General features: G+C 28.5%; 2 protein-coding genes across 3 annotated transcripts in view; one reads left to right on the top strand and one right to left on the bottom strand.

The window, feature by feature from the left end:
- LOC129976269 (clavesin-1-like) overlaps positions 1-15,711 on the bottom strand; it is a 106,436-nt gene that overhangs the window by 73,993 nt on the left and 16,732 nt on the right. The window lies entirely within an intron of this gene.
- Positions 13,316-15,711, top strand: part of LOC129976268 (cyclic GMP-AMP synthase-like receptor) — a 44,946-nt gene continuing 42,550 nt past the window's right edge. Inside the window, exon 1 of the mRNA XM_056089748.1 lies at positions 13,316-13,418. Within this exon, the coding sequence (XP_055945723.1) occupies positions 13,414-13,418 (5 nt within the window). The 5' untranslated portion in view covers positions 13,316-13,413. The remainder of the gene's footprint in view (positions 13,419-15,711) is intronic.

Genomic DNA, 15,711 nt, shown 5'->3' on the forward strand with positions numbered 1-15,711 from the left:
CTTCTCGAATATCAAGTGCTCTATAAAAAAAAGGTTTTTCAATATTGCAATCAGACCTAAATTTATAATAAATCAAAATTTTAGTAATTTTCCTCGAGCAGTTTTTGTATTACGCAGCATATTACCGTATGAAAACCAATTTTGCACTACTTTGATGCACATTCTGCACTTTTATACTATTATTTTCTACACTACTTACTCCACTTTCAAACAATAAGTATTTCAGTAGAGCCTATTTTATCTCCATTAATTTTCTTTTCTAATTTTAATAAATTCTTTTTTAAAAAATTAAAAAAAATAAATGTATAATAAACTTTAATAATAATAATTAAAAATAATAACAATTTTATACCAAAATTAAATTTTAAAATTTAAAAAATAAATTTTAAAATTTTTAATAAAGTTTTTGTGTGTGCCTGTTATTGCTACTATGTAATCAGGAGCAATTTTTTTAAAATGGAAATGAGGATACATGATCAAACATGAATCATTATCATGCAACAATGTTCGGATTGAAGGTTCAAATCTCTTAGTTTTTTTCTTAATGAACAGCGCTAAATAATTTTACAAATAAAAGTCACAATAGCCAATAACAAGCAAATAGTCACTGTTTATGATTCAATTTTTGAAGATAAGACAGCAACACCAAGAAATAATTTCATCAGCAGGTGAAAATGTAGGAGCATCCTGCAAACTTCTGAGCATCTTGAAGTACAAGCCTCTAATGTGTTATCGAAGAAGCAAAATAAGAAGATAGTAGAATTTTCCATTTTGGAATAGAAAATTCATAATTTCACAAAATTATAAAATCTTGTTACTTTTTTATTGGATTTGAAAACGGACTGAGAGCAATCACAGCAAAACGTGGGATTTTCACAATACTAAGAAACCATCCAAGTGGACACCATAAAAGACACCATAAAGAGTGGACACCATATACAGCATATATGGTGTCCACTCTAATCAATAGCTAATTACCAAGCATTAGAAATAAATTATACTTCCAAATGGGAAAATATATTATAAATAACTTAAAGAATTATGCTTTAATCTCATATCATATTATGTTTGGTAATCAAAGTTGATTAAATATTCATCAAAATAACATTTTAAATAAGAAAGTTTTCTTCTATCAAAACTGATCGAATTATGAAGCTTTGGATTAAATTGTTTTTATATAATCAACAGTTGCCGTTGAGTATCTATTAAGGCTCCTCATCGGCACAGGCAACGAAATGGACTCAAAATTGTATAAAACAATGAGGCTCTTAGTTTCATAATTAAATCATTGAAATGCGAAACCATTTTAATTTAAAAAGTTAGGATACCAAAAACATTTTTTTACTTAGTACGATTAATAAGAGGAACCTGGTGATTGAATAAAAATGAAGAAAATGATGAAGAAAATTAGCTGGTTAGAATAAAGATAAGAGATAATTCCTTTCAATTTACATTTCTAAATATTTCCATCAAAAAAGCAGAGATATCGGTAAATGTTATTCAGGAATCCCCGAAAAAAATTACTTTGTTGGGATTCTTACGATTCGGAAAAATCTAGAAATTCACTCGATTAAATAATTAAAACGGAAACAGGATCATGCAAAAGTTATCATGCGCCTCTGACGGAAATACCAAACCAAAGCTGCGATTCTTCCCTCACACTTTTCTCATCTCCTTTATGTTTTCTTTTATTGGGGTGTAATGTGAAAATTTGGAAAGGGGGTGCCAGCTCAGGTGTCGTTCTTATCATTTGACCGCGGTTCAAAATGACGAGGTCCATCCCAAAATAGCCCTAGTGTTACTTTATAACGGGAAGTTAATATAACTAAACTAAGCTTCATTCTTCTTAGAAAATTACTTTCTCTCGAAATTATTATTTTTATACAAATTAAGCAAATTTTATCATTTTGTAAGTGGATTTAATACATATTTTCTTGAAAAATGATATTTTAATTTACAAGTATGATGAAAAATATTATACACAACAAATTAAAATTATCATTGTAATAAATAAATTATATGTATTTTAGGTGTTTTCAAAACATTTTTTTTTATTTATCTGCAATTTTTAATCAGCCACAGAAGACTTATTCTTGAATTATTTTTAAGACAATCAACATAATCTTGCATCTTTTTTTTTAATGGTCATTTTTGTTTTGCTCATTATGCCTCTGCTCTTTGCCGAGTCTAAGCTCATCCATCCCTCCACACACTGGACACATTCCTAAGTAAGACGTCTCATCTTTTGAAGCCTCTTCATTTCGAAGAGGCTTCCATATAAATGAAAGTTTTTCAAACTCTATACTTTAAAAAACTTCGACTTGACGATTTGATATTGATTTTACTTGAAGTTAATCTTAAGTTAACAACTTAAAGTGCACAATGTCTATTAGTTAAGCACAATGTTATTATGAGCTGAAAGTTGTTTTAATGTGGTTTTTGCCAATATGTCAACCAAATAATCAAACGGAATATTTCCCTTAGCAACCATTCGATGACTGACTCACTGCATTGTTTGCCATAGAAACCATCTTTTGGCATAGATAATTTGGTATTTATTGTAAACAATAAGAAAAGTCACATTAAAATAGATTTCAACTTAATTTTTTTACCATGCTTAGATGGCGAGAATGAAAATAAGACAGATCTATCTCTATATTTCTACAACAGCGTAAAACGCATAATTTAATGACGTCTTTATACACAGAACTTTGTCACTTAAATTTTAAAAATCCATAATGATTCTACCAGAACGATTTTATGTCACAATACTACGGAAAATAATGTTAGTTGATAGAAGGCATGGCTTCATTATTCACATTTAACAAAAATAAATTGCTGTATATTTTCATAAAAGTTCGATTTTTTGGAAAACAAGCCTCATTTTTTGCGTAAAATTTCATTATTCAATAGTAATAATTTGCAATCAGAATACATCTTTTGTAAGGATGAAGTTTTGTAACCAATTTTCACTTGTTTCCTCGTGTACTAGAGTTCCGAAGATATTTATAATTTTAGTTTATTAATAGTTTATTTATTATTTATAATTCAATTAATAGATTAATTTTGTTAATTATAAATCCGGAGCTATTGAGATACTAATTTACGGAATATTAAATTTTAGAATCCCTAATATTTGTAGCTATGAATTATGAAATATATTAAAGACTAAAAAGTTGATAATAATTTAAATAAAAATTTTTTAACAACTTTTATTACGGTGGTAAAAATTAAAAAATAATTTTTTTCATCGAAAATTGAACAATGTTATTAAAAAAATATTAAGATGAAATGTAATCGTAAGAAATTCTTGGATGGTCATTAAAAGTTTAAATATATCATAAATTTGATTAAATTTCTGGCTTAGAGCATTTCTATTCGAATCTCATGCTCTTAAGTTTTATTTTAAAATTCATAATTTTGATTTAAAAGAACCAATTAAAGTAAAAAATTAAGAACATTAAAGAAAATAAGAATTTAAAAATTCTTTCTTAGAATAAGAATATTTCTAATCCGAACTGAATATTTGCTGTTCTAGTATTAAATATATGGGTTTTTTACAAATATGATATTTATTCTAAGATATCTAGAATATTAATAGTAGGCAATTAATTTTGTTCTCATGAATGTTTAGAATATGAATGTATATTTAAAGAAAGCTGACTGATTTGTGTATTGGTCTGGATTGCTTTTGGTATTATAGAGTCTCTGTGAATACCAATACGGTTTTTCGATTAGCAAATACGTTTTAAATGGTTTGTATCTTTTTAAAGCCTTGATGAACACTCTGAGAAATTAAATATTAATAGCTAAAATAATAAATATTAAAAAAAAATTTAAAACGCTTTTATCAATGTATTAAAAAAATCGATCTCAAAAACAGTGTGAAACGCAAAAAATATACGAGAAATTATTAAGCTGCAATGAATGTAAAAAGAATACCAAACATTCCTTATGCAAAGTTAAAATACCTTATTTGCGATTACTAAAAATACTTGTGATTCCAAGCTATTTAGAACTTTTCAAACTGTGTCATGCTTTCGCGATTTTTATTTTGATCTCCACATTTTTGGTAAAAAATAACTAGAATTAGAATTCAATCGAGAAGGTAACCAGCAGAAGTGGTTTCCCCAAAGCTTTCTCGCATACTCTCTAATAAAGGTGTTATCCCAGAGAATGCCTTGAATGGCATTGGCGTACAATAGCTACGAAATATTAACCTTTGGCGTGAATTTCCTCTTATTACTGAATTTATCGTGCCATCCTTGGCGAGTTTTTTAATGCCTGGCATGTGGTTAATTCTATACAGGAAATCGACTTTCGGTTTTATACACGTTCTTCCCGACCGATTGAAACAAAAATTTGACACAAAACTACACTTGTAGCCACAAAATTGCAAGCCATATTTCATATATTTGAATTGATGCGCTATTGAGTTATCGCGGTTGCATGTTTATGAAAGTATAGACGATAGACAATCAATCCAAAATAGAAATTGGCTGAAATTTGGCGGGAGTCTACACTATACATGTTAAATCTGTTTACCAAACTTAATCAATCTAGCTCTTCGCTTTGTTATTATCATGTGAACTAATATTCGAACAGATGGACGTCCTCTGAACAGATTTTACATAAAATTTGATAGAAACATGTAAATTTGATATAAAGACAGTATACCAAATTTCAACCGTCTAGTTCAAAGTATTTTGGGGTTATCTTTTGTCATAGAAGGACTGACATTTTTTTAAATGTGTTTTTCGCACTCATAGAGACCAAAGACGTCGAGATTCGTCGAAATGTGGAATTCGAATTTTTGACGGTTGCAGTTTTTTCGAGATTGCAAGTATTTGAGTAAGTAAAACTGTAGGCAAAAGTGAGATTCCATCCGATGACTTTGTGCTTATGTAACACAACCTTGAATGATCCACTAACTGCATAGAAAGTGTGAAACATACTGATATATAAATATATTTGAATTTTTCAAACTCGAATTTTCTTTGATAGGTCCCTAAGGCTTTTTAAAAACTACACTTGTTGAAATCCTATGATCATGACCTACAAGTAATGTGAATGAATCAAATCGACATAGAATAGATTCTCCTCCCTCCTCACACTTTAGTACAGGAAAAGATTCATTACTTTAATAATTATAAACTTGGAAATATGTAATACTAATATACATATAATACTAATTATAAGCATGGAAACAAACTAGATTTAACCCTTTCTAGGGCCGTGGGAAGTATGCTTCCCACCAAATTTATCAATCTTTGTATGAAATTATGCAGGTTGGCATAAGTTCTGACAAACTTTTTCAGTAAGTCAGAAATTTATATGCTTCAGTTCTTTATCTCAGACAAAATGATGTGTCTTGATTTGTTACTTAATTATTAATTTACCAAATTAAATAATTAATCAAATGAAATTTATCTAATAAGCTAAATGAATCCCTTTTCTTATTCTAATTTCAAGCCTAAAAATATTTTAACATAATATGACTAGAAAAAAATGGCCCTTTAAAGGGTTAAGATAAATACTATAAACATTGGCACTATTGTAGCATTTTTATACATATATGTTCTTATAATTTGATCGTATGAATCTAAACAGAATTTGCGTCTTGTTTACACTAGAAATGACATTTGATTTTATGTTCAGGATGAATTTTTTTTGAAAAATGCTCTAAAGTGATTAAAATTTTGAATTTTTGCTTTTTATTGGATAAAAAGAGATATAAAGCAAAAACCTAATTTAGAGGTTTCTCAAATTATTTGCTAAAAATTTTGCAGATAACTTAAGAAATATATTATCTAATTCCTGAACTAAATAATAAATTTCGTTTCTACCCATTCTTTAAATACTGGGGTTCGAATGATAAATAAAACGAAATTTTCAATTTTTTTCACACTGTGAAGCACTAAAACAAAAATAAAATGTTTCTAAATGAATAGATTACTTATTCTCTAGTTCAGGAATTGCAGAACATATTGAAAAAATATTATACCAAATTTGAACAAAAAAAAATATGCATTAGATTTTAATTTATGAGTTTTTTCGTAAAAAAATTCTGCCAAAGATTAGAATTTGGGAAAATAGCATTTAAATTTGCAAAATAATATATTTTTAAAAAATGTAAATGAAAATATAAAAATCAGTGTAATTTCCCAAAAATATAGAAAAAAAATTCAAATTATTTTTATAAAGAAACCTGTTCAAACATTAAAAATATAAATTACGAATTTTTTAAAAATTCGTAAAAAAATCGACTTTTTAACATAGTCACCTACCTTATACCTTGAAGATATATGAGGAACGTTATTTTAATGTTGTATTAGAAGGTAGAAAGAGTGAGGAGATTCTTTAAATTACTCGAAGATAAGTTTTAAATTACTATTTAGTAAATAATTCTCAGAATATAATTATTTTGTTAAATTTAATCTGAAATTCCTTTTCATAGTCTGTTTAAATTCCCACAATTCCATTTCATAATTGTTACAAAATTTCAGAATTCTCTCGTGAAACGGAATAATAATTATTTACATGTAACGATTTCGAGATACAGCATGTAATTCAAAACGAAACATTCTATTGTTTTCAAAGTTGCAGTATAATAAAATCGAAATAAGAAAAACTTAATTTGCTTTATAAGGAACAGGATTGCTACCTATTTGTTCATGAAATCGAGAAAGATTGCATAGCATCAAGTTCGCGATTGTTTAATTTTATTGTTTGTGTTGTCATTAACTCAGCTATAAAGAAGTTGGAATGCTAAGTGTTTGGAATTAACTGAATGAAAAAAAAAATGGTTGAAAGGTGTAGTTTGGCCTCCTTTGATGGGTTTTCCGCAATCTCTAATTAGGTCGATAGTTTTTTTCCCCTTTCTTTTTTTGTGTGTGTTTACTTCCGCCTTTCCCACGTTTTCGCCAATTATTGCGCCAAATGTCTCATCTAACACTAGTTTGTCATCGGAAAAAAAAGAATGAAACAATTGTGAAGGAATGAGTTAATGGATTCCGAAGGGCAATTCCATTCTGTCAGTGAGATAGAATTCTTAGATAAATCGTTTCGAATAAGTGGTACGTCCGCTACCTGGTGGTATATGACAATGGTGGAAAAATATATAAAATTTAAAAAAAATAGAAAATATTTATTATGGAACAATACATATTTAATTTTGAAATTTAAATTATCAGAAAGCGTATAAATTAAAATCTAACATTACCAATAATGCAATGTATGCAATCAATAATTTAAATCTCTACTAATAATGAAGAAAAATGCTGGTTTGTTTGTATGTTTGCGCTCAGCAAGCAGACCATTTGATATAGAGGTACCAAATTTGACACAGATGTACTTTGGAAGTACATCTGTGTCAAATTTGTAGGTGCATTCTTTTGTGATTGTTGGTTCATTTTTGAGTGATAATTTTGATTAATTAAGAATTTTGCAAAAGCTGTGAAAAACATTTTTACAATAAGCTTATTCTTACATCATTTTAAGATTCAAAAAGTTGTTTTTAATGATACTAATTTCCTTTTAGTGCAATTAAAAACCATTTTAATTTCAAAATTTTAGCAATAGATTTTATTGTAGTATTAAAACTCAAATTCCCCTCGGTTTCATCAAAATATTAAATCACGGGATTTATTTTTCATTGTTGAAAGCTAAGGAAGAACGATTCTTCTAATTATCTGCGTAGTTTATGATCAGAAAGTGAAGTTACATTACTGTGGAAGACAACGCGCAATAGAATAATATGATATCAGAACACTCGAATAGGAAAGTGCATGCACACAATGAAGAGAACAAGTGTAAGACTTAAAGACTAACAGGCCTTATAGTCTGTTGCAATTTGATGTTAGAAAATATTTTGTTGAAGGAATCGTGAATATTAAATTAAGTTTAAGATATTTATTTAATATTAAATACAACTAATATTTCCGGAATACCAGTTGGTCGTCATAAGAGGCTAGAAAATAATAAAATTGCTGTGGCTGCACTTAAAGATTAACAAATTTCTCTGTTTTAATACTGAGAAAATTAAAAATATTTCATATCCTAAATATAATAATTTCTCTATTTCAATATATAATCTTATTTCCTCTGTCCTGTCTAGTTTTACTACCAAGTCCGGTAATCTTTATCCATTGTTCGCTGTCTTTGTCAACCCGCGTTCTACTAAAAATATATCTACGGTTTTAACAAAGGAAAAAGATAATATGGTTACCTGATAAAGCATTTCAGTAAATTTGATTTTCATTACAATTATAAAAAGTATTGATATAAATCACAATAAAAATTTTATTCATTAAAAAATTGTTAAAATTAAGGGGAGAATTCTATGATAATTAAACTGACATCATTTGAAAGATGATTTTTTTTTAACTTAAGCTGATGTGAATTCATTTATATTTTCACGATACGTATTATAGTGAAAGTATAGTAATCGTCAAAAAATTCGAATTTGAGATTTTGACGAATGTCTGTGTTTTAGATCCCCCTGAGATCGAAAAACGCATTTTTGAAAAATGTCTGTTTGTGACAAAGATAACTCAAAAAATGCTTTGAGCCAGATAGATGAAATTTGTTATACGGCCTTTACACCATATTTATAGATGTCTATAAAATTAGGAGCAAAATCCGTTCAGATAAAGTCTGTATGTCAGGCTGTGTGAATATAAGATAACACGATAGCTACGAAACGAAGAGAGCTTGACAGATAAGATTAGGTACACAGATTTAACATCTATAGATTAGACACCTATCAAATTTGGAACCAAATCCAACAAGGGATTGATTGTCAGTTGGTCTGTACTTTCTGAAACATGTAAACGCAACAACTCAAAAACGCAATGATTTAAATATAATAAATTTAATACTGAATTTTATTACTAAAATGTAGTTCTGTGTCAAATGGTGGTTCAAATCTGTTTAAAAAAAACACTTCTGAAATATAAATTTGATTTTCTGCTACTGTAAACCATGAACTCTACAATGATAGATACAATAAAAACGCTGACTTCCCGCCAAAGATTAATATTTCGTAACTATTGCACGCCAATATCATGCAGGGCCTTCTGACTTAACATTTAGAATAGAAAGATGCGAGAAAATTTCGAGAAGACCATTCATTTTTTTAAATTTTTGTTTAATTTTTTACGATATCGAGAAATAATGAAAAACATTGTGCAATTTTTAATTATTCAAACTTTTGATTATTTTTTAAATTATTTTTCGGTTACTTTTGATTATTTTATTATTAAAAGTTAACAAGGGTTTTTTAAAGAATATATGTGGCAAATTTTATCAGATATTGGACAAAAATTATAAAATTGTATAGGAACACAAACATATTTAGACAGATGCTTTGCTTGTTATACCTATAGAAAAAAAGTTTGAATTAAAGCAGTAACCGATAAATTGCTTGACAAATGAAAATCAATGTTGAATTTTTACACAACAATATTTGTTACATAGCGACACGTATTGTGTTAGTCGCCCTCGAAAACTTACAGGTTCGCCTATCATATTAATAGTTTTAATTTAATAAGAAGATATGAAAACCATTTATATAATATGTATACATAATATAAATATCTGGGATAAAATTATCGGAGATAAGATGAGATCTTTTAAAAATTTGATAAAATAATAAAATAGATTTGATTTTCATTATAATAATGCAAAATATTATTGTAAACCACAAATGTAAAATTGAATTTAATATTAATATTAGAAAAAAATGCATGTTTTATAATATTAATTTAGTTAAAACATAATTTTTGAATTTTATAATAGCGTAAAAATCAATCGTGTTCGATAATATTTTCGGGAGATAATTCCAAAAATCATCCAAATTTTGCATAATAAATAATTAATCAAAATTCTAAATAACCATTCAAAAATGTTCTAAAGAGAATATGCACAAATTTTCTAAGAGTATTTATATCAATTTCAGTATTTTTAGGTCAATCGGCCTACCTCGTATAATACCGACAGACACATACACAACTTCTTTTATATTTAATAAAAAAATAAGAATGTATCTTAAATTATATATCAATATTTTGATTTTCCAGGACCAAAGATAAGTTAACTAGATTTGCTTCATCAACGTCCAGTTTTGAGGGCACATATATATGAGACCCTGAACCTAAATGAACTCTTTTCATAATGCACTCTTTCAAATCCTTACGTTACAATCTAATCTGATACATTTTAATCCTTATAGTATTCCAAACCAATTTCATAATATCTACAATCCAATTCTCCACTCTCTGCACCATATATGTTAGAATGCTTGATAACGGATTAACCCATACTACATCCATAAGCACAGTAGCATTAAACATCAGATTAAATAATCTGTTTTCATGGGGCACGAAATCAGGATCTTTTGGTTAAACAATTATCATGGTTCCATATGTTTGACTTATTTCAAATCTGGCCATGGGTCTAACAGAAGAATCATGAATCGGTCTAATTTAGAAGTTTGGAAATTGGAGCGTAATCTCCATTTCATCAGATCGTATTCTAAGATCACTTCCAAGAAATTGCGACGAAGCTGTGAATGAAGTCATAAAGCATGCCGAATATAGTATCCATTTTGTAACTATAGCATTTTATATTGGATATAGCATTTCATATTGGAATAGGAAAAAAATGGTCTCACTAAAAAATAGAGAATTAACATTCTCTCTATTACCCTTTTTTACTCAATAATGAATCTAGAATAAATAGATTTGAGAAATGACAAACAACAATATTTTCCAACCAGTTGGTGTATTCTCTCCTCGAAATTTTAGTATGAAATGTTCAGTTTTACAGTTCAACATCGTTTAGTTTAATTTTAGTTTAGTTTAGTTATATTAACGTCCCGTTGTAAAGCCACACTAAGGCTATTTTGGGACGGACCTCGCAATTTCGAACTGCGGTCAGATGACGAGGGCGACACCTGATCTTGCACCCCCCTCTCCGCGCCACACCACAGCAGCGGGAGGACGTTTGGCATGACGGATTTAACGTGCAACAAACCCCCTCTTACATGACGGTTCTTCTGTGAAATCTGGGTCTCGAACCTGAAACCCTACGGCTGAGATCTTACCTCCAGGCCATCGCCGTCCCATTTCAACATCGTAGTATAGTTTAAAAAAATTAATAATACATTTTTGTAGTTTTTTTCAGATTCGATTCGAAATAAGATATAATCCCCAATTTTGATATGAAAACCACATACCAAATTAAATTTTTCCCCCATATTGCTTTTTTAAAGTTACTATATTCATAAAGAGAAGGTCAGTCAAAAAAATATATCAGTCTCTAGTGACAGATTTCATCCAAAAATAGATGCAAATTTATTATTTCGGTATTAAAACAGCATCCTAAAGTTCACTCATCCAGCTTATTGCTTTTACGCTATTGTAAATGCAAAACTAATGGGCCCATATCTAATAGCCATAATACGCTACCTAACATTTTGTTGGATACGAGACCAGAATAACGAACAGACCGACATCGTTGGTGGATTTACAAAATTTGATATAATCTGCATTTTTTGTACAAAGACCACATGAAAGGATTTCTCAAACTAGCACATTTTATTTTTTGGATTATTTTATTTGCAGACATATATAATTCAAACCCAAAATTTCCTCGCATGCACTCTTATAAGCTTGTCATTCTAGAGAAAACACTTTGCATGGCGTTGGCGTGCAATAGTTAAAAAAAGAAACTTTTGGCGTAATTTAGCATTTTTTTATTGAATCTATATCATATCGGTGAGTTAGTTATCTGACGAGTAATCTCTGCCATATGTTAATAGCATCCAAAAATCGAAATTGTGTTTGAGACACGTTTCTCTAACCCAATTGAAACAAAGATTTGACACAAAACTGCACTTATCGAAATAAAATCAGATACCAAATTTGATATACGTAAGTTACTACGTTTTTAAATAATCGCGTTTACATGATTCTGAAAGTACAGACCAACACATGATCAACCCTTATTGGATTTGGCACAAAATTGGACAGTGTCTACACTATAAATGTTAAATTTGTATACCGAATTTTAAATATCTAGCTCTCTTCATTTTGTAATTATTGTGTTAAACCTTTAAAGGGCCATTTTTTTTCTAGTCATATTATGTTAAAATATTTTTAGGCTTGAAATTAGAATAAGTAAAGGGATTCAGTTAGCTTATTAGATAAATTTAATTTGATTGATTAATTAATTTGGTTAATTAATAATTAAATGACAAACCAAGACACATCTCATTTTGTGTGAGACAAAGAACTGAAGCATCTAAGTTTCTGTCTTTGTAAAAAAATGTGTCAGAACTTATGCCAACCTACGTAATTTCATACAAAGATTGATAAATTTGGTGGGAAACATACTTCCCACGGTCTTAGAAAGGGTTAACTTATATTCGAACAGCTAGACATACGGACTTCCTCTGAACAGATTTTACTAAAAATTTCATAGAAATCTGCAAATTTGTAGTAAAGACTTTATTCCAAATTTCATCCCTCTAGTTCAAAACGTTTTAGTCATAGACAGGCAGACAGATGGACATTTTCTAAAAATGTGTTTTTCGAGCTCATGGAGGTCTAAAAAGTGAAGATTCGTCAAAATCTCGACTGTGAATTTTTCGACGGTTATTATACTTTCTCTATACTACCTATACGAGAAAGTAAATATACATTTTTTGGTCTCGGAGAAGACTGAAACAAATCATCCAAAATCTCGGGACTGATTTTTTTTTTTTTTTATGATTACAATAATTTCACTCAGTATACTTTGTATTCACTAAAATAAAAATTTCATTATTAAGTTTAAAACCAAAAAAAATTTTGAAAAAAAAAATGAAATCTATAATTTTCACTTTTTTTTAATGTTCATATCGTAATACAACTTTTAAATTGCCATTAAGACACAGATATTTAAGCAATCTAAAAGAAATTCGAAACAAGAGACCAAATTTTGACTACTTTTTTCGGATATATACATAGATGCTCAGTTAGATAATGCAATGGAAAATCGGCATGTGTCATAGTTGCACATTTCATTTTGGAATTTTGGGAGACTCAGTGGGATTTGCGTTCCTATCTTAGCGGTGATAATAATACTTCAACGATGGAGATGACTTCCGCGCTTACTTCCGATTAGGAATCTAATATAAAACGGATACAAATTTAATGTATTTCAGATGAAATCAATCTTGCTGTTTTTACCAGTATTATTTTAATTTTTGACATTTATGCTTGATCACTTGAAGTATTTCAGTGTTTGACTGTTTGATTCAAGCCTTTTCTATCAAATTTATATGTGATTTTATCGTAAAATCATTGTGACATATATTGTTATACTGCTATCACATTATTTGGAAAAATTGAACGTGAGTTGGTACTTAAAATGGGGTAAGTTTAATTTTCCATTCATATTTTTGCTGATCTCAAACACCAATCCTTTCTTCTCAAAGGGTGAACGAGATTCTTTTTTATTGAAATCTTTATTTCCTTTGTAAAAACGGCAACGTCGTAATGTTTCGGAATTCCACGGTGTTACAAAGTTGTCATTAGCACCTCCACATCTTAATTTGGAATAGCAATTATAATTGTAAATTTAAAGGAAAAAATCAAAATTAATTTGAACAAGTTTAGACTAGCGCATAAAGCTCTAAAGTCATGAAATTTGACCTAATTATTTAATTAATTGTTATGATATAATTGTTAGTAGAAAAATAATATTTTGAATATTTATGGAAGAAAAATGGATTTACATTGCACGTGCCTTACTATGGGGTCTGATTTAATTAACTATTTTTATTAGGTTTGTAAAAATTCAATTTTATTTTGTTGATACATCCTGAGTTTAATACTTATTTTATATCATTTTAATTCAATTACGAATAAGAAGAATTTAATCTTTAAAAATTTCACTTGGACAATTTGATAAATCTTTATGTTTTAGACCTCTCCAAGTCCGATATAAGTCCTAATTTTACAATTACCTCAGTCAATCTATCTGTGAATATCAGATAAGTGAAGTTTACAATGAGATTTTGGCGTCAAATTTGTATATTAAAAGCATGCTGATCCTAATAGGTGAAAGAAAAGGAATTTAAAATGTCTACAAAATTGTCTTCACTACATGACAAAACAAAACCCAAAAAGAGCCCAAATGTCTCAGTACATAAGAGTCGAAGAAACAACAACAAAATACATTTTATTTTATTTAAACAATTTTTTTAACAGTTTTAAAAAACAAAAATAGTCTTCTATGAGCAGATATTATAAATAATGCGAATTAAGTTGTGAACTTCGATGCATACAGTAACAGTAAAAAATAGAATGAAACATATTTCCCGAGGAATTCTACGAATTATATGAGATATTTTTTAGCATTTAAACTAGCGGAGAGGGGGGGGGGCTAGTCACCCAAAAACTTCCTGGTATACTCTGTAACTAAGGTATAATCCCTCATCCCACACCTGCATAAAACTGTATTATTAACATTGTGCCATTAGCGACAAATAGTTATGAAGGGACTTCGAAACCGAAATATGTATTTTGGATTTCTTTCTCTCCACCGGTTGAAACCAAAATTTGGCGCAGAATTACAGTTGTAGTCATAAAATTCATTTGTTGCTTTCAAACCGTTATTGGACATGGATCCAAATTTATTACATATAACTTTAGATTATATGTATTAAATTATATTTATACATACCGAATTATATATCTGTGTATTAATATATATCTGTTTAGTTCTTTTCGTTCTGTAGTTATATATTAACTTGTATAAAGGCAGATGGAGAGACAAATTATTTCTGAATAGATTTTGTTCAATAATTGATAGAAGTTTACAAAATAAGTGTGAAGCTTTTATTCCAAATTTCATCCATATAGTTCAAAACGCTTTGAGTTTTCGTATTCACAGATAAACAGACAGAAGAACGGACTGGCATTGTAAAAAATTGGTTTTTTTTCGAACTCAAAGAAGTCTGAAATAAGAAGTTTCGTCAAAATCTTGAATTTTTTTAACGATTATAATACTTTCTTCTTGTACAACTTCGTATACGAAAAAGTAAAAAAATCACAGCTTTTGTTATTCTGATTTCTTCCAAAGATATAAATGTATAAAAATAAAATCTTTGCATACAAAAATAGGTAATTTCTGAATCTTTACCTACATACTAGATGTAAATTAAGCCTAGTGACATACTTATAACAATAAATTATTGAAACCTCTTTGAAAAAAATGGAGAAAAACAGTGTCAATTCTTTAACACCCATCCATAATTAAGAATTTCATTTACATTTCAAATTGTTAACCTCCTTATGCATTTTTAAAATTAAAAATTAAAAAAATAAGTTCAGTGTATTTGAGGAAGTGTATTTGTTAAACAAGTAAGAAATTAGAAACATCGAGTTATTCAATTCATCGAAGTTAACAATAAATACATAATAAGCAATGACTCAACGATATTTATTTTCATCAAAGTTTTTGAATAATAATAACTTAAGTAATGCTTTTATTTAATTCTCTAGTTGGTTTAAACATTATTGTTATTATATTTGCAGCTACAACTGTTATATTTTTAAATCTCTTCGATATGTAAGGTGACTAATAATATAAAGATAAAAAATTAATCAGACATTGAGCATAAATATCAAATTTATACTCAACTTTGGAAATAACTTTGGAATA

The sequence above is a fragment of the Argiope bruennichi genome, chromosome 7 (genome assembly GCF_947563725.1).
Source record: "Argiope bruennichi chromosome 7, qqArgBrue1.1, whole genome shotgun sequence".
NCBI lineage: Eukaryota > Metazoa > Arthropoda > Arachnida > Araneae > Araneidae > Argiope > Argiope bruennichi.